Source organism: Microtus oregoni, unplaced genomic scaffold (assembly GCF_018167655.1).
Source record: "Microtus oregoni isolate MIOR12 unplaced genomic scaffold, Mior012 000009F_ref0000495, whole genome shotgun sequence".
NCBI lineage: Eukaryota > Metazoa > Chordata > Mammalia > Rodentia > Cricetidae > Microtus > Microtus oregoni.
The window spans coordinates 36,030,819-36,055,259 of NW_024543068.1; the positions used below are offsets into that span (position 1 = coordinate 36,030,819).

General features: G+C 39.9%; 1 protein-coding gene across 1 annotated transcript in view; it reads right to left on the reverse strand.

Moving 5' to 3' along the window:
- Positions 1-24,441, reverse strand: part of Ttc6 (tetratricopeptide repeat domain 6) — a 136,407-nt gene that overhangs the window by 84,938 nt on the left and 27,028 nt on the right. The window contains exons 2-5 of the mRNA XM_041658498.1: positions 17,413-17,520; positions 15,180-15,392; positions 10,670-10,800; positions 6,079-6,270 (exon numbers count right to left, since the gene is read on the reverse strand). Coding sequence (XP_041514432.1) covers positions 6,079-6,270; positions 10,670-10,800; positions 15,180-15,392; positions 17,413-17,520 — 644 coding nt within the window. The remainder of the gene's footprint in view (positions 1-6,078; positions 6,271-10,669; positions 10,801-15,179; positions 15,393-17,412; positions 17,521-24,441) is intronic.

Consider the following 24,441-nt stretch of genomic DNA (forward strand, 5'->3'; position numbering starts at 1 on the left):
GTGTTAAGAATTAGGGACTAACGAGAAGAATTTGTGTCATAAGGCTACAGCTCTGTTGAATGAATCAATGCCTTGTTATAGGAGTAAGTTGGCTCTGGTGGATGGGAATTCATCTTAGATTTTTCTCATGAGTTGCAGAAGCATGTGTCTCTGACCAGATGCAGCTGACCACTCTGGAACATCTAAGACTCCAGAACAAATCTTGTTACTTGATTGGCTTTTGATAAATTACCTAATCTTGAGTGTTCTGTTAGACCAACACCAAATAGACTGACACCAATACCTTCCCTTCCTCAATCTGTTCCCTCATTTGTAAACAGCAACACTGGCTGGTTCTTATATCCACAGCTTAGGAATAATATATGCAGTGGGTGTTTCGAATCATACATGTTCAGTAAATGGCTAAAGGAGAAAAACAAGCCCATCTCTCTAAAAGTAAAAGCTACACCTTTTTCAGAGTCGACACTGATCAACAGTCACAGTCAATAGTATCAGTCTACTGTCGACCAGGGTAAGAAACACGTTTCTTACTGTGAGTTGCCGCCAGAGATCAGAGGACATGTGACCTGGAGTGTGAGAACGCTTCTCTAGGTTGTCTATAAGCACCAATGAACCAAAGCCTAGGAGGCTTGGCAGTTTCTCTCTCTGGCAGCCTCTTCTGCCTTAGGAGGACCCTGGGGAGAGGAGCTCGACAATCACAGCAGCTTCACTCTCTTTTCCTTAGAAAGTGGACCTTGCTACAAGGCACAAAATCCGAAGGAAAGCTCTCAGGAACATACCATCACCTTCTGGTAATTCACGAAATATGTGCATAGGAAAACTAAAGAAGTTTGCTTACAAAAAGTTTATCAAGGTACTGTGTATATGCAATAGGCTGTTCTATATTCCATTTTCAAAATATTCATAGCTAAACACGAAACTTTTACATCCCACTTACAGGATCTTGTTCCACAATCTGTAAGACTTCAACTTATAGAGATTGTTTTTTAAAAAAAAATTCCTAGGACTGGAGAAACTTTCCAAGCCAACTTCTTAGATGCTAAGCTACACACAAGTTTCTTTATCCTTGTGTAATTTTTCTTTAAAATCTGCAGCAGAGGCAGATGAATATTTTGCATGCTTTTTTGAAAGCAATGAATACAATATCAAAAATTATGAGCCTATAGAAAAATATATTTGTAACTATACAGATTTTTATTTTTGTAAAATGTGATGGGGGTTTTACTGTTGAACCACTGAAAGTTCGTTGCTACATGCAAACAGTGACATCTGGTGGAATGAGACTGTTTTACTTTTTAAAAAAATACAGCTTTTCCAAATACGTTAAAGTTAGAAAGTTATGGGGAAAGATTACAAATCATTTATTTTTATGTATTTCCATTTAAGAACAAAAATACAATCTTAGAGCATCTTATCAAATACTAATATGTACAGTGAAATGGCTTTTGTCATCACCCCTCTGTGTGGTGATGGAAACACACGAGAGATGGGGCTCCACAGCTAAGAGCGCTTGCAGCTCCTCCACAGTTCCCAATTTTATCTTCAGGACCCACATCGTGATTCACAACACTATTAACTCCAGTTCAAAGGGATCTGACACACTCTCCCAGCCTCCATGAACATCGGGCATGGGCACAATGCGCAGACATACTAGACTCTCTGATATAATTTCTTGGGTTATTGCCTAGATCACACAGCAAGGTGGTCAAGAGGAGGATACAGTGAGGTCAGGAAGAGGCTGACTACTGAGAAGTAACAGACAATAAGAATGAGGTCCCTGATACCCAGGCTGGGAGGAAATAAAGAGAAAGAGGCAAAGCCCATTATGAATGGAGTACAACAGATCACAGACGATGGTATCCTACAGCTGGCAACAGAAAGCTTTAGCATGAGACGAGGGCACATTCTAGTGGGCAGGAAAGTGCAGTGAGTGATGGGGAATTACAAAGAAAACAGGCAACATTCAGAAACTCCAAAGCTCTATGGACTTGCAGAATTAGCATAAGGAAGTCCTTCACAGCTAGTCATGCCCTCCTCTAGATCCCTGGAAGGGCACAGGCACTGGTCAAGTCATGGCGTAAGAAACAATCCCCCACCACGCTTTGAGCAAATACTCTGATTCCAAACCTATATGGCAATAAAACACATGTGAGCTACAAAGGGTGAATGAGCATGTGTCTACCTATGCAACCAGGGACTGACAACAGGGTGAGAATAGGTACTCAGGACAACGCATAAAGAGATGCAGCAAAGACCAGAGTGAGATTCAGGGTCGCCTGAGCCTGCATCCTAACCAGCTGTGTGCATATGAACCCGTTTCCTAAATGCCATGCTGCAATTTCTTCATTTGCAAAATTAAATATTTTATAGACTAAGTCCTTGTTAGTATGAACAACTTTCTTTGGTCTCTGTTACATAATTTTTTTTTCTTACCAAATATCACTACCTTCCTTGAAGGAGTTGAAAAAACTTCCATGTACACTCGTTCTTCATATACCTGATTTGTAGGTTGTACAATGTAGAGATAATAATGCTGAGATAATTATACACCTGTCTCGGCACAAGACATTTCATACCTCTTCCAAGGAGAAGAAGCTTTCAAAATAATGCAGTGCAAGGGGTGAAGTAGCCTAGGTAGTGCTGGAGAGCTCACCCTGGTGGTGAGGACAGGAAAGGTGACTGGCAGACTAATGGTGTAGGAGGTCCTTCTGTCCATGTGTTGCTTTCATTGGTTAATGAATAAAGAAACTGCCTTGGCCTAGTTGAAAGGGTGGAACTTAGGGAGGCAGAGAAGACAGAACTGAATGCTGGGAGGAAGAAAGGCGGAGTAGGAGACAGACGCTATAAAGCCGCCACCAGAGTCAGACATGTTGAATCTTTGCCTGTAAGCCACTGTCACGTGGTGATATACAGAGTAATAGAAATGGGTGAAATCAAGATGTGAGAGTTAGCCAATAAGAAGCTAGAGCTAATGGGTCAAGTAGTGATTTAATTAATACAGTTTCTGTGTGATAATTTTGGGGTTAAGCTAGCCAGGCAGATGAATAAGCAGACTCTTTTGCCTGTTCTTTGGACCCTTTTCCTCCTACTTGGAGGCTTGATATAAGGGTTTGTGCTTAGTCTTATTGAATCTAATTATACTGTATTTGGTTGGTATCACTGGAAGGCCTGCTCTTATCTAGAGGGAAGTGGAGGAAGAGTGTATCTGGGGGTCCAGGGAAGAGGGGATGGGGGTGCTGGAAAGAGTAGAGGAAGAGAAACTGAGGCAGGGAACTAGGAGGGGAGGCTGGAATCAGTATGTATTGTATGAGAGAAGAATATAAATAAATAAATAAACAAACAAGTGCAAGTCCTTACCGTTCTATTAAAATAGTCTTGGTATTTACCACAAATAATAATAACTATGTGTAGAGTTAGCAAAGCACTAAGGCTTCATACCCACAAGTATTATTATGATTTAGAATTAACTACTCTTATTACAGTAAAGCAAATCCACAGTCAGAGATGCCTGCTTTGTTTTCAGTTACCTTTCTCTAGAACTCTGGAAAAATTATACATTTCTCTGAATTTGTAGGCTTAGCAGACAGATATATTTTTGAAAAGGTTAAGCTATGTTTAGCAAGGTAATCCTCAACAGACGGATGCTAGAGAATTAAATATTCAGTACTTAAATTAACTTCTTATTTGGCACTTAAAAACAAATTGGCAAGAATTATCTTTATCAAACAGAGCATTTACTTACTCTCTTGGAAAAAGAAAAACTTAGAGCTGGAAAGAAAGCAGCATTGTTCCAGCAGTTTGCTGACTAACAAGAGCTGGAAGGACCCAAAACGATGGTTGGCCCCTAGAGTGTTAAAGGGAAAGCCTTGAAACTAGAGAATTTTTTTTCAAGGATTCATTAGGGGATTGGACATTAGTGGCAATGAATCTGCATGTATGTATCAGGCCTGGGTTCAATCTTCAGTACCAAAGAAAAAGAAGGAAGTAGAACCCTAAAATGACTAGACCACACACACTCTGTATTTTGTATCTCCTTCTCCCCTCACCCCAGCTTTAGGCTGCTATTTTTTTTTTTTTATTATCAGATGCACTAAAACAGTTTCCAAATTTCCAAAGCCCATTGTGGTGGTTTGGATAGGAATGGCCCTCACAGACTCATATTTTTGAATGGTTAGTTCATAGAGAGTGCCAGTTTTAGGAGGTGTGGTCTTTTTGGAGTAGGTGTGGCTTGTTGGAGGAAGCATGTCACTAAGGGAGTGAACTTTGAGGTCTCCAAATCTAAGGTATGCTCAGTGTGGTACACAGTTACTTCTGTTGCCTCAGGATATAGATGCAGAACTCTAAGCTACCTCTTCAGTTCTGTATCTGCCTACATGCTGCCATATTTCCTGCTATGACAATAATGGGCTCTTTAGTCCATTTTATTGATTTATTTATAAGCTGTAGGTCAGCCCCAATTAAATAGTTTCCTTTATGGGGTTGCCCTGGTCATGGTGTTTCTTTACAGCAATAGAAATCCTAAGACACCCATACATTCATTTTAAAAAATTACCCCTGACTTGATAAAACATGTATATTGTGATTAGCACATTAGTACTGAAAATACTTTGCTTCAATTAAAAATTAAGTATGATAATGGCTTGAATTCCTTCTTTCAAGGAGTCAAATTAAACTTCGTTATGGTTGCTGAACGCTAAGAAAATGGGCCAGGCAGTGGTGGTGCTTGCCTTTAATCCCAGCAGAGGCAGGCAGATCTCTGAATCAAGGCCAGCATGGTCTACAAAGCAAGTTTCAGGTTAGCTAAGGCGGTTACACAGAGAAACCCTGTCTCCCCACCGAAAAAAAAGAATGAGTTTTAAACTGTAAAAGAATATATACAGTGCTCCAATTTATACTCAAAGCCAATCAGAACAAAGGGGTTCAGAATATACTATGAAGAGTAGTAAGCCTTAGTAATTCAGAAGTACAGTCAGAAGTGATCTTTGGAAATCTTATTCTTGAATATCTTGAATAAACTCTAATTTTTAAAAAGTGTCCCATTTAATTTAATATTTATTATTAGGCAGGTAATGGACTTTTTTCTGAGTCCTCCCAATCTTCTGGAAGGTTGAGACTAGAGCCCCTGTCAACGGTGGACAGGAGACACTGACTCCATGTAAGTGAAAGCTCGCATTTTGGGTATGAGGAGAATAGGGTGATGAAAGATTTTTCTTTATATGCATGGGAATAGGAAGGAAAACATACAATACTAAAGTAGATACCAATATATCTGGGGTCTGGGATGTTAAAATTTAATTGGGGGGCTGATTAGAACAAATAGGTCAAGTATGATGGCAGAACTGGGTTAGACATTCCTGGATTCCACTCAGTACTCAGAGATAACTTCAGTAAATTTCTTCATGACTAAAATGGAAATTATGTCTTCTCCCTTAACAGTTGAAAATTCAAATAGAAAACGTGCAAAAACAGGTAACACCAAGTTTGGAATAATTTTGCTACTAAGCAAATATTATCTCTTTCCCTTCCTCTCCTCTTCTGAGAATGTTGCAGATCATGTACCAGTCACAGAACAATCTGTGAATTCCAATGGAAGGGAAACACAAAGAGACCTGGAATGAACTCCAAAACCATAGCCCTGTATACTATCCATGATCAAAATATGACAGTGGACTCCAGTTCAAACATATGCTTGTGTTCTCATCCCCAAACTGTGATTCTTTTAGCTGCATAAAATGAGATGGAGGGCTTAACTTTCATGTGCCTCCGTTTCCACATCTGTACTCCAGGTTGGTCATAAAGTAAAGAAAACAATTAATGAAACAAAGACAGACAGACGCTTGTGAAACTAGGTTCATCAATCAAATTGATAAATTACTGCTAAGGGTGAGTGATGTGGCTCTTGGTGTTCTTGAGTTGAAAACTTAATTTCCAATAAAACCATTGAAGGTAGGACCTATAAGGCTACATCGTGATGGCTCTGGCATCAATGGATTAATTAGAAGGCTTTCTCTCTTGCATTCTCTCCCTCTCTCTAAATATTCTTGACAGATTAAAACAAAATAACCAGAAAATGCTTACCTATCTCGCTGTTCATCTAAGCAGCAATCATCTAAGAGTGACGTTCCCAATAGCCCAAGCATGGCCTTGTGACCTGTTCTGTTTGGGGTGTGGTACGCTCGAGAAGCCAGGCGCAGATCCACAGGCAGCTCCGCAGCTGGGACTGTGGCGCACAGGTTATGGAGATGAGGAACTGGATGGGCCTGTGGGATTCTGTAAGAGGAAAGAAAGTGAGATTCTTTCATCATGTAATGGGTGTTAGATAAATACATTGATACTGGCAGTTCAGTTCGGGCTCTAAAACAGTGAAATGTTGGGATCAGACACAAAACTATAATCATGGCTTATGATAAATTTAATACTGCAGTTTTTGGGAAATGCTCAGAGCTTCAAATTCATAACAACCAACACCAGGCAATGAACAGGTCTAAAGCAAACGCATTCCTCCAGTGGTCTCTCCTCACTTAAATTCTGTAACTTAGTCTAGGGTTCCTAAAGAAAAGATGGAAGAATACCCATACTATAGAAGTTCATCCGTGGAACATGAACACAGTGTCATCCCTTCCCACTCCCAAAAAATGTGCCTCTCTCTTGCAAAGAAGTCATGATGACCGGATTCGTTGATGCTGCATGCCACCTGCCATCCAATTATCCCTTTAAGCATCCTAGTGTGTGCCAGGCTGTGTGAAGGTGCTCTACACATTCTAACTCTCATAGATGTGTACCAGAGAGATCAACCTTTCTCTTTCTTTCTTTTTCTGGAGCAGGCCTAGCTTAGGATCCCCAAATTAGCAGTTCCTGGGATCCAAGTGCATTATTGCTCTCTGTAAACCCAATGCCTTTCCGATTAATTCAGACTGAGAATTCCTGAGAAGTGTCCTTCATCTGATACTATTCCACGCCAGCTCTCCACTCCGCTGGATCAAAGGAGCTTGCCATCTGTAGGCCATGCTCTGCAAGACAGCCTGCACCTCTTGAAACTCTTCATCCTCTCTGAGCTTTCCAGAGCACCCTCTAGCCCCAGATTTCCATCTTTCCCTCAATTCTGTTTTAATTTGAAGTCTTAAATTTCCAAGTTCGGTGTGCCTCCTAGGTTTGAACTTCTCTTTGAACACTGGCAAAATCCTCTCCAGAGGGATTTTTTTCCCCTCTGCTGAATGCTCCAAATCTCATCCCTGCTATCACAATTAACTAGATTTCTCATGCTCAAGAGATGAAATCGTTGACCTCTCTTCTTCAAATGCAAAACCAAAGCAAAGGAGAAGTCCGTCCCTTCTCTATTCATTACCAGCTCAACTCCAGTCATGGTCCTCCTCAAAGACAAGGCTTGACCAGATGAGCTGGGTCCCATGCTCCCTGTCTTTTCTCATTTGCAGATCCATCTTTGCTCCCTTTACTCGGCACAGCTGTTCTCTGTTGCTTACTACACCTGTCTGACATCTCTAAGTTTAACGGCATCCTTCCTGGCTTCCAGCACCCATGTTAAGAGTGTAGTTCTTGGATTGTGCTGCCTGCATTTACATACTTGTAAAGTTCTCATTTGACCATAGGAATTGACTTAAGAAGAGTAAATGCATTTAGACCAGTTTCTTGCATGGCAGATGTCAACTGCTATCAGCTTGAAGGACATCACACAAAGACAGATTGCTGTCTGCCCTTCCGTTCATGTCTAAACATCCTTCAGACAATACCTTGATGACAGATGCCTCTGACAAGTTCTTTTTTTTTCTTTTCTTCACTTTCTGCTTTATTCCCTAGCTCCCTTGATTATGGAAGGGGGTCTGTACTTTATAAATCTCTCTCCCCATGCATTGTACTAGCCCTGGTTTATTTGTTTGTTGTTTTTTTTTTTGTCTGTTTCTTTGGTCCTTTCCCAGTGGCCATTGCTGATCTGTATACTGGCTCATGTGTCTAGAAAACACCAACTAGCAGCACAGTATAAAGAATATAGATTTTGGAGTGGACAGGGGCAGGGGCAGAAGCTTAGTTCTTGAGCTTGCAGGTTATATTATCAATTTCTCTAAAAACCTTTAGAAAAAAAGGATGGAATAAAATTTTTTGAGATTTTAAATTTATGATAACTGGGGATTTTTTAAAAAAATAAAATGGATATTGGATATTCTAGGGCTTTAGAATTATTCATTTTATTTTTACTGTTACTGAATCGCATATACAGCATTTAGCCTATAGCTAGGCATACATTATTCAACCACACACAAAGCAGTCTATAACTTTTCCAAAATAGCATAGAGTCCATAAGGACAGGGTATGATATTTGTGAACACTGAGGGAGGAGAAGAGGTACATCTGAAGTCAGCAAAATGTCTGAGATAGGAAACCTAACTGGGAGTGTGACAAGCAATGACCAGGAATGCAGGGCTATGGGTTCTCCCTTACTAGAAAACGGAGAGAAGGGGGGGAAGTAGAGATGCGGGGGAGGGGGGGAGGAGCAGGGAAAGGAACAGAAAGGTAAGCTCCCATGTCAAGCTTACTTGAGCCATCATCCTGTTTCAGACAGGTCCTGGCTAGTAGAGTGTGCCTCAGATTATGCTACTCATTGTGGTGTGTTGTTTGTTTTGTTTTGTTTTACTTTAAAAAAAAAAAAAGTATTGCAACTATCTGAATTCTGATGTTCCCGTCAGTTTAACAGCACAGATTAGCAAACGAACCTTCCTTGGTATACTGAGCTAAACAGCAATATGCTGCAATGCGGAACTGAGTTCTCAGGGCAATCTCTGACTTTGTGGGTTAGTCACTGGTGAGAAAAGATAGATTGGCTAAAGACAAAGGAGCAGTGTATTAAGGACTTTCAGCAATATTTTTCCAAGATTCTCTTGTATAAAATAAATTTTTTAAATGCCCTATATTTCTTCCCCCAGACTTCAGTCTAGTTTCTCTGTTATGAGGGTTTCTGAAAATTAGCTTTCATGAATTAAAATAACAAATATATATCAATAAGATCTGCAAATATTTTTGGCATTCTCAAGAAAGCCTTTGTGTTTTTACAGCACACTCTCTTTAAGCGGGACTATTTGTCATTCTTTGAAACGCTAAGACATTAAAAAAAAAAAAAAGACCCTGACTCTGTGTGTGGCCGCACTACTTTGCTTAATGCACTAAATGCAAAGATTTTTAGGGACAAAAAGAAGAATCAAGAAGTTTCTGCTTCATTGGTAATCTGACAGTAACTATTTATTGAAGGTAAAATACTTGTTGCCCGCTGTCACTGTTTGTTTTAATACATAATCTTGCTAACTAAATGAGCTTAAAGCAATGCAGATAAGCAATGGCATGCACAGGGTCACTTAAATGCCAATTTCACTGTTTCATCAGCTGGGGAATTCTTTACCCATGAATCTACTCTCAACTCCTAAATGGTGAGTAATGTCCATTTACAAGGTTCAAGCCAGCAGTTAAGGAAAATCAAACAGGTCGTCTTCCATGTCCAGGCCTTCCCAGTTTCCTAAGCAACAACAAGAGCCAATAATTAAAGTTTCTTTAAACCTCCGTAAAGAGTTAGATGAAGGATAATCTAGAATAAAGCAGCCCATAAAACGCCAGTGGTGAAATGAAGAGAAAACCAGTTTCAACAAGGATGAGTGACAACAGCTAAACTGTGATCTGAAGTGCACTCATCTGCCTCTGGTCAAACTCATGCTACATTCGTGTGTGGTAAGAAACCCCATTAAATAAGGTTGTTGGAGACTTTTGTCTCATTTTGCTTTGTTTCGACAATTTTTGCCTCATTGGTCTTTTGATTGTTGGTTTCTGTTTTTGTGGGGTGGGGTGTGTGTGTGTGTGTGTGTGTGTTTCTTGTCTTTGTTTGTTTTGGGATTTTTTTCATCTCTTCCTTTGAGAGAGAGAAAGAATATAAAATTGTGTGGGCAGAGAGGGAGAGGTGGGAAGGATCTGGGAACAAACTGAGGGACAAAAAACCATATACTGTATTTTTAAAATATACTGTATGATAATAAATTCTCAATAATAATGAAAGAAACTTCATTAAAGGTACAGCAGGGACAGTGGAGAGGACATGAATGGACATTCGAGAGAAACTGAAATTCCTAAGTTGATGAGCCTATGACCATGTCGAGTGAGGTCTTTCTTTTATCATGATAAAATTAAACAATAAAGTATAGCAGTTAGCTAATCAAACCATGACCAAATCCACGATCTCTACCACGCTTGATCCCAGGTTAGAGAACTACTCCTCAGAACCAGAAACAGGGAGTGTGGAGGATACACATGCACCCCGACTAGGAAGCCTGCCACCAGTTCTTCCTTTGAGAAATTTCCACCTGGATCTCTACACCACATGAGGAGACATTAAGTTTTCCTCCCAACAATACGTTTTCACATATCAAGCCACTTATCTCTAGATAAGTAAGGGGTGTGGGGGGCGTGGAGACAGCTCAACAGCTAAGGGCACTTGGATCCCCAGAACCCACGTTATCTTTAACTCTAGTTCCAAGAGATCCAATGCCCTCTTCTGGCCCAGACACCAGGAATGCATTTGTTGTTCATACCTGTATGCAAGCAAATACTCATACACGTAAAATAATAATAAATATTTAAAAAGAAAACAGAAAATATATAAACTTAAGGAAGTTACTTTTTAATTAGTTTTTTATCCGCCTGAGATTTTACGGTCTTTCTTGGTTTCAATGACTTAACAACTGGTTTACTTTTTTGTGATCCTTTGACTTCTCTTCCTCTGACTTGCAATAATTCTGAAGATCTCACCTTTAAAAACACAGAAGGCATGCCGTTAAGGAAAACTGGAATATGAAAAGGTAGAGCTTTCTCTCATATTTAATACTATGTCTCCTACATAAACTCCCGATTTCCGTGTGTATATCAGAATATAAATACTAAAGATAAGTTACTATTCCTAAAGCCATTCCTAATTTTGTGGACATACATTATCAAAAATAAAAATGTTAGCATCATATTTTCTTCTAATCTTTTTCATTTCTGACCTTAAATTACTAAAGAAAAACACTAGATGAACCCAGGGTCTCAGACATGCTAAGCAAACACTCTACCACTCAGCTGTGTCACAGCCCCGTCTACTCTTCGTTTTTTCTTCATGTATGGTATGTGTGTGCATATATATGTGTCACATGTGTTTGTGTGCATATGGAGGTCCGCGACTGGTGCTGAGAGCATCCCCCATCTCTCTCTCTCCACCTTATTCACTGGGAGGACAGTGCTCAGTTGAACTCACAGCTCACCATTTCAGTTAGTCTTGCTAGCCGGCTTGCTCCAGGGATCCCTGTCTCCACCATCTGAAGCTGGCATTAAAAGCATGTGACAGAACCCTCCTGGCATTCATGTGAGTTATGGGGATTGCAACCTGACTGTCTCTCCTCATATTCTTCTTGCCTGATGTTTTCCCCCTCCATTAATCACCTTGTTCTCAGAATATATGGTGGTAATAATTCACACACAGGGTTTACTCCTTGGATTGATTGCTGTGTTTACTCCTTGGATTGATTGTTTTGTTTTGAGCTGAAGGAGGAAGTGGGGAGGTTTTCCCTGCAAAGGCAAAGGTATAGCTGGAAAAGTAGAAACTGGCTAGATAAAGGGAAGTCACATGTTACAAGTTAGCTGCAGGCTTTGGGCTTACTTCTTAGGTAAGGAGTTAGCAAAGCACAAAGGGAGAACATTTCATTCTCTCCTGCAGTTCATACCTGAACTCTGCCTACAGCATCTCTACCTATCTTGGTCATCTGCACGAACAAGGTCAGGAACAGTGAACATAGATCCATACAGAGTCAGCCATTTTCTTTCCCAAACACTTCCATTTACTGACATATCTGTTTTGTTTCTTTATTCCTGAGTAGAACGACTTTCATCTATCTACCAGTCTAAATCCAAACCCCAGGAACCATAAATACAATCTAGTTCCTTTCCATTTGACAGACAGCTGCATACATGACTATATGTATTACCTTGGGCCAGTCAGCTTTCCCCCCAGATAAACAACGTTGGCCCCTTCAACTGTCCCTTGGGATGGATTTGAAGTGGTGGCTTTTCCATTCCTCCTTCAATCCAATTTGTCAGGGACCCTCCTGTGGATGGATGCTCAGATATAAACACAATATTTGACATCTGATATAATCAGATCAACCAACTGAAAGGTGATCTTCCTATGTAAAGTGCCACTGTATCTGTCTTCCCTATCCCAAAATGACATTATACTTTAAAGTTCTGCGGTCATTCACATTTGCTATTAAATCCTCCCATACATACAAAATGTAACATAAATCTTCATGCCTGTTAAGTTTAATTTGACCTCTAAGCACCAAAATTTTAGACATTATCGCTGAACCCAATCAGTAAATCTCCCATAGTCTCGTCCACATTATCAAGGAGTCTGCTAAACTGGACACAACCCTAGATCACACACTAATCATGTACAGTATAATGCTTGACTCGGTACAAATCTAGTCAGTATTTCTAACATAATCTCACCAGCAACACTCTCAGGAGGCATTTATATATGGACTGCTGACATTCAGAGCATAGCAAATAATAATCACTAATCGTACTAAGATGTCTGTGTGCCAGATGTTAAGTGCCTTCTATACCACATCTGCATAGCATCCCTGTCATAGCAAGGTAGTGTTGGCAGACATGTTTGAAATTTCCTGCTTCATGGAAAAATCTGCCTGATACTATGGGCCTGTAGGCTAAAGATGGATGCCCCAACAGTACAGAAGAACTTTGAATGACTGTCCAGGCAGCGAGATGTCTCTGTCATTTCTAGAGTTTTAGAAGTTGCTTACAATGCACTTCCTGTTAACATAGGTAATATTGCATCCTCCTGGGGTCTTTAATGGAGTTGAAAAACAAATAGTTATAATTATAGTTTCCCTTAGTAATGATAAAAGATAAAGTAGATATATAAATATTGTAATTGTAAATCTTGCTTGATACCTGTTTTTATATGCAATTTTACTATGTTAAAGTTAAAACCTTCCCTTTTATTTAGATAGAAAAGATGAAATAGTGTGGGAAGTCCAGTAGATGCATTGCTTTTATTGGTTACTGAATAAAGCAGCTGCTTTGGCCTGTGATAAGGCAGAATAGAGCTAAGCAGGAAAACTAAACTGAATGCTGGGAGAAAGTAGGCAGAGTCAGTGAGATGCCATGTAGCTGCCTCAGGAGACAGACACAGGAACTTTGCCTGGCAAGCCATAGCCATGTGGTAATACACATAGAAACGGGTTAATTTAAGATATAAGAGCTAGCTAGAAAGACGCTTAAGCTATTGGCCAAACAGTACTGCAAATAATAAAGTATCTGTGTGTTTATTTTGGGTCTAGGCAGCAGGGAACGAATGAGCAGCCTTTGTCAACAAGGTGGCACTGCCGTTATCCATCAACACAGGCAGTTTGGTAATTAGGCCCAGCTCATATGACTAGAAAAATCTGGGCACAGAGCCCTGTGGCCTATCCATGGAGCTCACGGTAAGCAACATACCTAGCTATTTTTTTTCTTTTGATACTCCATCTAATAAAATTCTAAGAGAAGAGAGAAGGTTGGTCTTCCATGTTCATCCCTACGGAACCCATGTTCAAAGAATTATCTCTTCCTATTAGAAGGGTTGAGGCACAAAGTTTTTAATAAGCTATTTAATCATTCTTAAGTGTCCTACAAGACCGGAGGAGCACAGAGATTGCAGAAATCAAGGTCTTTGCCCTCAGAGCCTAGAGTTTTTGCAGTTGCCCATCTCACCTTCTGAACCCCAAAGCAGGCTCTGGGTCTCTGTCATTTAACAGTGACCAGCAGTAGTCTGCCATTCAACGCCACCGCAGGTGGAAAGCACCGGCCTGAGCCAACCTGCTCAAACAGAATTAATGCTCAAAATCTCTCACAAATCTCAGGGTTCAGGTTTTAGAAAAAAAAAATCTTCTTTCTAAACTAAAGACCACTTGTCAGATTTTAAGAGAAGCAGGGGTTCATCGGCTTCCCTTTCTCTGTCATACGTCTGTTTATTTAAAAACCTCAATCTTTTTTTTTCCCCAAAACTAAACTTAGGAAGCTCTGTCGTCTGCTGTCATTACTTTATTTATCCATGATGACAGGGTTGTCTTTCTCCCCCTATCTCTACCTCTGCACCAAAATAACATAAAAATCACCTTTTTTTGTTCTTAATCCTACAGGGGTCTCAACGCCTGAATCTCAGCCCTTCTGAGGTAACTTTCAACAGCCACAGGCCACTTTCCTAGTTATTTGTGATATGCATTTTGTCTTTCATGTGTTTTCAGAATGCTAGAGAATCAGTCATAATTGTAGATTTGGGTTTAGAGACTCTCACGGCTCTTAAACTTTCTTCCATTTGTGATCTTGGGACACATTATTTTATAGGCTGTTAATTGCTCTTCTAGAAAGCTACCCATTCCTGTTACTGTTGTATCTGGCATTTCTTCACCAAGTTGCTAACACATCTATGCACTTTTCTCTGCTGTTGATAATGACTAAACTCAGAACACTAATAGGCCCTATTCTTGCAAAGAGCTTCTAGGAGGAGAATGGCCAATAGGCAGGGATCCTGCAGATTCTGTTTGTTGCTAGAGATCTCCCAGAATGTGTCTGAGCAGCTAAAGTGACTTCCTCTGACTTCCTCTTTCATCTAGATGTATCTATTAGCTACAAAAATAAGTTGCCTGGTCTCCCAGTCTGTCTTGGTTTCCAGCACCACTGACACAACAAATATAGTATTTGGCCGATATGGAGAGTTAAAGTTCATGGATAGTAACTGACATTGAGATGATACAAACAAACAGCCATAAACAACCATAAAGTTCTGGAAAACACTTGCCCAACAGGGAAGCACCACCCCCCCCCAGAGTTACAAGGCAAATGTGTAAGCATTACCAAGCTCACCCAGGCTTAGTCCTGGGACTACACTTCCCGACTTGCATCAGATGCTACGTAGAAAGCAGTGGCCAGCGTCTGAAGAGCCCGGATGCCCTCTTACCTTGAAAATCTGTCCTTCTTTCCAAGAGGCACAACCTCAACCTTTGCCTGGGTACTTCTTCACAGCTGCACATCCCCATTTTGCACAATTCTACGTGTTCCCAACACTGACAGTAGTGTTTTGCTATGCTTACTTGTATAGTTGACCGCCTGCCTGATTTCACATCAAATGAGGGACGACCCGCTTCCAAGGGCTTGCTGAAGTCCTCCGGTGGCACCATTTCTATTGCTTCCTGGGACTTAAACGCTAAGTTCTCTTCTCCTATGGCTCCCCAATCCAAAAGATCCTCCTGTTCAATCTGAAAAATGCTGGACACGGCCTCAGGAAGCTCCTCATAAATATTTTGCTGGAGGAAAACACAAAGACGGAAAGTTCATCTTTTTGGTCCTTCCAGGGTCTGCGGTTCTTCACTCTGTTCATCTATGCAGCAACAGAATGAATAGGTCAATGTATGTCTGAAAGTCATCTGAGCTGGTTAGTTGGGTTTTTTTTCTGCAGATTTCAAAAGAAAACTTCAAATTGACTTAATGAAAAACCTGAAAGCCAGCAAATTATTTTCCCTGGCCTTATGTCACTAAATCCCAATGGAAAAAAGTCTTCATAGACACATTTCTATATTAGTCAATTTTTTAAAAGATTATTTGGGATTATGGACCACTGAGAGTTAAATATCTCAGTGCCTCAAACAATAGATCTATAAATAAAAGTTTGAATTATATAGAGTGGCTTTACAGTACGATTATACCATTTTGGTTTTTGATATAATCAAAGTTGCGATGCAGTGTCAAACACAACACAAGTGTCTTTGTTGTACAAGAATAGCTGGATCAGGAGCTTATAAAAATATAGCATTAACCATAATTATTATAAAAAAATTTTAGACAGTGTTTGACTGGTGCTATTAAAGAAAAATTAACAACATGATGGTACTGAGTCTAAGTCCTGAATTTGAAGCACAATTAATAAAAAGTCAATTAGAGAAACCGGGGTTCTATCTGAAGACCCAAAAAGCAAAGCAGTCAGCCACTGGCTCTTATCTTAACCTCAGTCCAAAAATGGCGATCCTGCCTCCAGGAATCTCAGAGTAAGACTGTGACTGAGAGCTGTCTCCTCCCATTTTATAATCCTCTCTAGTTCTGAGATTAAAGAAAGGCAGGCGCCACTGGGATTAAAGGCATGCACCGCCCGGTTTCTATGGCAACTAGTGTGGCTACTGGGATTAAAGGTGTGTGGCACCACTGTCTGGTCTCTAAGGCTGACCAGTGGGGCTGTTTTATTCTCTGATCTTTGGTATTTTATCACTATTTTTAATTAGCAAATGAATAATGGAAAAGAAATTGTTTCAGTTTTCATTGACCACATACTTAACCTTTACTAGAATACTTAAAGTAGCAAACTGCTGTCTTATTGGCCTAGGTACGGAAGGAATCACTCCTGGACAAGAACTGTTCTTCCTTTGCCCCTTCTACCAACCTTGTCTAAAGCAGTTCAAGAGTAGACTAAGTCAATCATCTATTGATGATTTCTATTGATGATGGTATTACCTTGTAATCGGAGACTGTTCTTTGTTTCCCATCTACCCAGACCCAAATATCCACAAAAACTATATTAATTACAATACTATTTGGCCATTGGCTTAGGCATATTACCAGCTAGCTGTTACATGTTAAGTTAACCCATTTCTATTCATCTCTGTATTGCCACGACGCTGTGATGTACTGGCAAGGTTCCAGCATCTTTCTTCTTTGGCAGCTACATGGCATCTCCCTGACTCTGCCTTCTTTCTCCCTGCATTCAGTTTAGTTTTCCTGCCTACCTATATTCTGTCCTGCTATAGCCACAGTAGCTTCTTTATTAACCAATGGTAATAAAACATATTCACAGTATAGAGAGGGAAATCCCACAACATTTCCTTGGGGCAGCTACCCTAGATACATGTTAAGCCCACAGCTGCCTATCATCAGGTGTCAGTTGGTCTATCCACATACCACTGGCAAGTGGCTACTAGTGCCACCACACACATGGGCCTCAGGAAGGCCATTTGCATACAAAGGGGACAAAAGACCCAGTCCAACCAAAAGCATCTGTAAGTGTCGCAGGTCTACCATTTGTGGTACCCTTGTTGCTTACAGGCCTCAGGGCCTGTAAAGAGAAGGTTCTATATGTTTTCTGAATGCTATCCTAAAATGATATATGTTCTCACCATATATACACATATATGGGGTCATATTTTCAAATCTCTCATGTAAAGCAACCAACCAATCATCATGTCTTCCGAATCAAACAGCTCTCTGCAAATACTCAGTCCATAGGAAACACACTACTACTTTAACACAAAGAAAGAGGATATTTAGTAAAGATTTTACCGTGACTGGCCGTTCCTTCAAATTTTCCTGTGACTCTCTCTCCTCTTTTATCTCAGGTGTTTGTGACTGAGGTTGTCTGAGGTACTTTTGTTCCATCAAAGAAATACCCTTAAGAGAAAAATTAAGTAATGTCAACTAATAAAAAAAATCACTGAAATGCATTATTAAATATTGCAAAGACAATTAAAACAGTAAATTAGAAATCTAAGAGAAATATAAAGTACTCAATAACATTCAGTAAATGAGAAAAGTGTTTTAAAAAGCACATGAAACATTTTTGTGTGGCTGGGCATGGTTATACATGATTTAAACCCAGTACTTAGGAAACATAGACAGAAAGATCTCTGACTTAGAGGCCAGTTTAGTCTACATAATGAATTCAAGCCCATTCATGGTGTGGGAATGGTTTGTATTCTGTCAATTATATTTTAAATAAATGCTGATTGGCCAGTATCCAGGCAGGAAGTATAGGCAGGACAACCAGACAGGAAGTAGAGGCAGGTCAATGAGAACAGAAGAATTCTGGGAAGAGGATGCAGTCCTTGTCTGACCACAGAAGAAGCAAAATGTGATTGCATCACTGAAAAAGGTACTGAGCCATGTGGCTAACACAGAAAAGAATAATGGGCTAATATAAGTTGTAAGAGTTAATAAGAAGCTTGAGATACTAGGCCAATCAGTTTATATCTAATGTAGACCTCTGTATGATTTCTTTGGGACTTAACAATTGTGGGAACTGGGCAGGACAGGAAACCCTATCAACACATTCAGGCCTTATAGTGATACCCTATCATCACACACATGCCCCCCAAAAATGTTTATTCTATTTCATGGACATTTAGATTGTTGACTGTTATAAATAGATGATTAAATTTAATAATACAGCTATAGCTGGGCAGTGGTGATGCACTCCTTTAGTCCCAGCACTTGGGAGGCAAAGGCAGGCAGATCTCTGTGAGTCTGAGGCCACCCTGGTCTACAAGAGCTGGTGTAGGAGGGACTTCTGTCTATGTGTTACTTTCACTGGTTAAATAAAGAGACTGTGTTAGCCATTTGATAGGGCAGAAAATTAGGTGGGCAGAGTAGACAGAACAGGATGCTGGGGGAAAGAAGGCAGGCAGAGAGAGCTACCATGGAGCCAGCCACCAGGTCAGACATGCTGAATCTTTCCCGGTTAGCCACGACATCATGGTGAAATACAGATTAATAGAAATGGGTTAATCAAGATATGAGAGTTAGCCAATAAGAGGCTAGAAATAATGGGCCAGGTGGTGTTTAAATGAATACAGTTTCCGTGTAATTATTTTGGGTAAAGCTAGCCAGGAGCCGGGAGCTGGGCCGCGGCCTGCCACTCCTCATTACTACACCAGGACAGAATCCAAAGCTACAGAGAAACTCTGCATCAAAAACAAAAAAAGATACAACTATTTAATATTACATTGGCTACTCTAAAACCCTGCCATTTAATCAGGCATTATAAAGCATTATACAAGAAACAAATTAAATCTAAAATTTAATCCAAGCAAAAGCAAAAAGGGATACGAACACATTTTAAACACCGCTGCCTGGCACTGAGTCACTTTTACCATAAATAATGCTGGTTGTAATAACCAGCACTCTGCTTAGCTGTGGTCATAAGCTAAGGTCATTACAAGGAGAGACAATAATCAATAGTAAAATCTAAAAACATCCAGACACAAAACATCCAGAAAATCTTGCAAACTATGAAAAGACATAACTTATAAATGATAGAGGTAGACAAGGAAGAAACCATCAGAGGCACAGAAAATAACTTTTAAAAAAAAAAACATAAAAGAAAACTTCCCCACTCTAAATAAGCAGGTACCTCTGAAGGCACAAGAAATATACAGCATACCAAATAGAGCAAATCAGAAAAGAAACTCCCCAGGATACATAATAATCAGAACACTATGTTGTGGGAATATTTGTACACTGTGTGAAGGTGTATTGCTATGCTTGGTATGATGTGAGATGTCCTTCTGTATATGTGTTGCTTTTATTGGTTGACAAGTAAAACATCTTTGGCCAATGGCAGAGCAGAATAAAGCCAGGCAGGATTTCTGAACAGCAATATACAGAGAGAGTAGGCAGAGTCAAAGAGATGTTGTGTAGCTCATCAAATGAGGACATCAAAACCTTACTGGTAAGTCACAGCCTCATGGTGATAAACGGCCAAATACTGGAGAGTCTGAGGCACAAAGATAGGAAGGCTTCTCTGGACTACAGAGTGAGCTCAAAAACAGTATGTGTAATTTATTAAGACGCTCTCTTTCCCACAATCAAAAGGTGGAAAAGGGAATGGAGACAGAGGTCAGTTCCAAGCACTTTCCCAGCAAACACAAGATTCCCATGGCCCTATGGTCAATCTCCAGAACAAATCTTTGTCTGCCAATAAATAAATAAATAAATAAATAAATAAATAAGAGAGAACAAACATACAAAAGCATTAGTTTCTAAGCCATAGCATACCCATAAAGCCAGTCCCCAAGGTAGTGCCGAAGCAGGAACATCATGAATCTGAGGCCAGTCTAGGCTACACAGTGAGTTTAAAAGCCAGGCTGGATTACACAGGGAGATCCTATCTTTAAAAATAATCATGAAGGTATAAGTCAAATAAATTATCATAGTCTAAGTGAAATCAAACAGGGAAGATAGTATGGTAAAGCAACTGTTGAGTACATGAGCTCTGTTTTGAGTGTTAAATCTTTACTCCGTTCAAGTTAGGGAATCTCAAGCAATTACTAAATCTGTCCCAATGCCAGTTTTATAACATAGGGATAATAATAATCCATGCCTCGTGCTTATGATGAGGCTGAGACAACAAATGACAACAGAACATGCCTGAGAACTAACAGAAACTAATATTTACACTAAAGATCAAAGTAAGGATGCTTACTATTACTATCAACATTTGGTTTTGTATTTGGAATTCCAAATGTGAAACAATGCAATTATGTAATTATAAGAAATGGATTAATCAGAAATCAGAGGCTATGACTATCGAAAGAGAAATCATGAAGAAGTACACCCAGCATTCCATGTAATAATATAAAGTTCGTGTGAACTTTATATTATCTCTGAGTCATAAACTGTATCTAACCAGGGGAATTTTCTGCATCTACAACAAGATGTGGAAATCCTCTGAACACACTTTAAAATTCTGTAAATATCTGAAAACATAGGAGGCTGAGAGCAGTCCAGCTTCACGATCCTCAATACATTTATCATCCGTTTGAAAAATGCTTCCTTCAGTGTCTAACGTGGTCTCCTAAAGTGTCAGAGCTAGAAGGCATGGGGAAAATCAGTACCATATGAAGAGAGCCCAAATGCCACAGGCAATGAAACCCAAGCACTGAGCCCAAAGAATGTCATGTCTTCAAAGCAAACCAAGCAAGCACAGGGCCTTCCAGGCAATAGGATGGGCCAGTAACACAAGCAGCAGCTATCTTCTGGCCTGGGCAGCTAGCTGGGTGCTTTTTCAGTTGTCAGAGAAGGGGTGAGGAGTAAACCCCATGGGCACACTTTCTGCCATGATATCCAATGTCTTCCTAAATGACAGTGTCCTCGATGATGTGAGTCAAGAGCCTGATGCTAACATATGCCTTCCTATGATGTCATCAGTATACCATCAGAGTAAACTACCTTCAAGTGAAGGACCACAAAGTTCAGATTTCAAGAAAGGAGGAAAAGGCAGTCCGTGGCCCTGAATAGGTACTTGTCCACACCTGTTTGAAAATACCCTGCTTTGCGTTACAATCCCTTGCTCCCTGCAGGTACAAACCTGAAGGCGGGCGCTGGCTGGCAGGGCTCTACCTGCAGGCACAGGAATGTGTCAGGGTCACTTTGCATTCAGTCTTCCCACGTCTTACTTTTGTCCCAGTTAAGTATTTTATATCGTTATCATGTATGATTTGACCCTAAATTCAATAGAACTGTCAGTATTAAAAAAATACATGATTTCAAATAAAACAGAAACTGAGTGGCTGTTTTATAAATGTAAATATCAAAACTGCTAGAGGAGTCATTTATAATTGTGCAAGGCATCTGCTCCACAAAGTCCTCAAGCCTTTTTGAAGGATTCAATAATTCTAGAAACACAATCTGACTATATTTCAAGGAAGATGGAATATCTCTTTAGTAAGTGTCCTTTACTACAGAATTATAGATACACTGTGTTAAAACTATTGAGTTTTTTTCATGAAATAGGTTGCTCAAGACAGAAAAATCTGACACAGAGGTGTCTTAAACAAGCAACTTGACACAGCCTAGCATCACCTGAGCAATCCCAGCTGAGAAATTTCCGAGGTCCTGTAAGCATGTCTGTGGGAACTGTCTTGACTGTTCATTGATATGGGAGGGTCCAGCAAACTATGGGTGCTACCATTCCCTAGGCAGTCAGTCCTAGGCTACTTTAAAAAGCTTACCAGCTAGGCTGCCAGCTAGCCAGCAAACAGCCATGATTTCACCTCCAAGTTCCTGCTTGAGTTCTCAAACTGACTTCTCCCAGTGATGGACTATATTCTGTAAGCTGAAATAAAACCTTGTCAGGCCTACATTGCTATTGGTTATGTTACTTGTCAACAAAACTAGTACAAGAAATAAACAGAAAAATATTTCAAGAATATGACAGAGCCTAAGGCTAAGCAAGCTCCTGTCTTCACTCGCTGTCCTTCCCACTGGAAAAGACAGCCCAACAGGGTTTTCTCTTTCAGGAACATTTAAAGAAATGTGACTCAAAAATAAAAGAAATAATAATACTAAAACTACTAAAAAATGAAAATGGCAAAGTCAGAACTTCCTGAAAATGAAAATTACATAAATACATACTATTACAATTTACAAATACCACTTATAAGAAATCAAATTATTTTAACATTGATCTTGCAGGGGCGAAGAATCCTATAGAAGCAATACTAGTGAAAAAAGAAACTGCTTCAAAACAAAAGGAAGAAAGAAATTTGAGTAAATGTGTCTTCTAGGCTACAGCATTTGTTATGTTGAAATGACATTCCTTTTGAATTAAGTAGCAAGTATTCAGGGAGTGACATCCAGGTTAGCTATGTGAGCAGCACAGCTAACAGCACTTTAGTTAGGAATGCTGAGAAGTGCAGGAGCAGAAGCTAAGATTCCTTCCCCCTGAGAAGAGGCAGTCAAGCTAGAGATGAAAAAAAATCAACAAGAAATGTTTCTCAGACTGCAAAACAAGTATATTTAATCAAGCGTAAATATTATGCAAGGCTCCAGGTTCAATCCCCATATAAATTCAATTTATATACAAAGATGAAGATAAGACTATACAAAACAGAAAATGTAGCTGTTTCTAGTATGCCAGTAAAAAATTAATTTGAGGGAAGAGTTGGGTCCTTGGAGTGGGAGAGAAGGCAGAGCAAATGAAGCATGGTTCTTATTTCATATCTTAATATAGGACCATGTGGAAATAATTGTGTGTCTATCATTTCTGAAAACTCATATACCTCTTATTTATTTAGTCAACAGTACTCTATAAAAGAGAAGTTTCCCCAGCTGGAGATACGGGTTAGGGCAGAGGAATTGCCTGTGATGTGTGAGGCCTTCGGTTTTATCTCCTTCCCAGCACTGCCAAGACTGTCTCAAAATGTATAGGTGATCTTATGGGTTAAGGCCCTCGTTATTGTCCCCAGTAGCACAAAACAGCAACAGCAGCAATAACATGAAAGACTTCAAGATCTATAGATGACTCTGTAGGACAAAGGGCAGGTGAAATATGCCCAGTGAGTAGCACTAACACACGTGCTTTTTGTTTTATCTAGAAATTCTGCCACCAACCATTTCCCTTTCTGATTTCCTCAGTTTGTACCCTGAAAACTCTAGTTTCCTTGTGCACCCCTCTCTCCCTCCACCTTGCCAACCATGGTCTCTCTAACACCCTTTAGTCTTTTCCAGAATGTGGTAGTGTAAGTTATTCAGTAAATTGCCATTTTAATGTTTCTTTCTTCCCACTTATTAATATATATTCAGTTATTTCCACACAGTAACTTTTGAGATAGTAGAGAGCTCGAATTCAACATCGTGAGAGGAAAGATTAAGCATGTTTGTATTTTTCTCAAATAATACTAAATCTGAAAATCTTTCCGTTTTTGCTACTTCTGAGTCAAATAATAAACATGATTAACCCTTTAAATATATCCTATTAGAAAACCATGTGAAAATATTATCTGAAAATTTTGAATTAAACAAGGTGCGCCTATCCAATGTACAACAAAAAGAACAAAAAGATTTATAATACCATGTGTAGATCTTATTCCAAAAGGCTTCTGAGAGCTAGCATTCAAAGTTGTCCCCAAGGACGCCCAACTCCTGAGTAGGCCCCTCTAAGTGAGCAAGCTGACTGTGTAATCTGTTAATAAGAGCAGAAGTGGACATGTGTGGCTACCCCATGAAACTCCCACCTTTGCCTGACTGTCTTCTATCACTTGGTCCTGGGAGAGCCATCTGGCATGCCATCAGGTCAGTCAAGCAGTCTTTGGTGAGGAACTGCACCCAACAGCTTGTTCTGTGACGGGGGAATCCTGGAAGCAGATCCTTTAGATTCAGCCAAGATTTCAAATGACAAGGGCCCCAGACAAGACCTAGACCCAGTGCATGGTGTGGGGCCACACCATATAGACAGGCAGCTTCTAGACTCCTGACCCCCCAAACCTGCATGAAATAACACAAGTCCGCTGTTTGAAGCTATCTAAGCTTTGGGGCAATTGATTTCACAGCAATGAAAAATGAAGAGATGCCCTGAGCTACAACACCAGCTTCAGGTATTTCCTAGAGAACCCATGACATCAGCATTTTGTAATAGTTCTTATTTTTGAGTATATTTTCTTCTTCATTATTACCCTCACATAATTTTCTTTAAAAAAAAAACAGATATTGTTTAGAAACACCATTAAAAGGTGAACCAGCTGCTGAAAGAATTTCTAGAGAAAACAATAAGCACGTGTGTTAGTAATATACGCTGTGCATATTTCACCTGCCCTT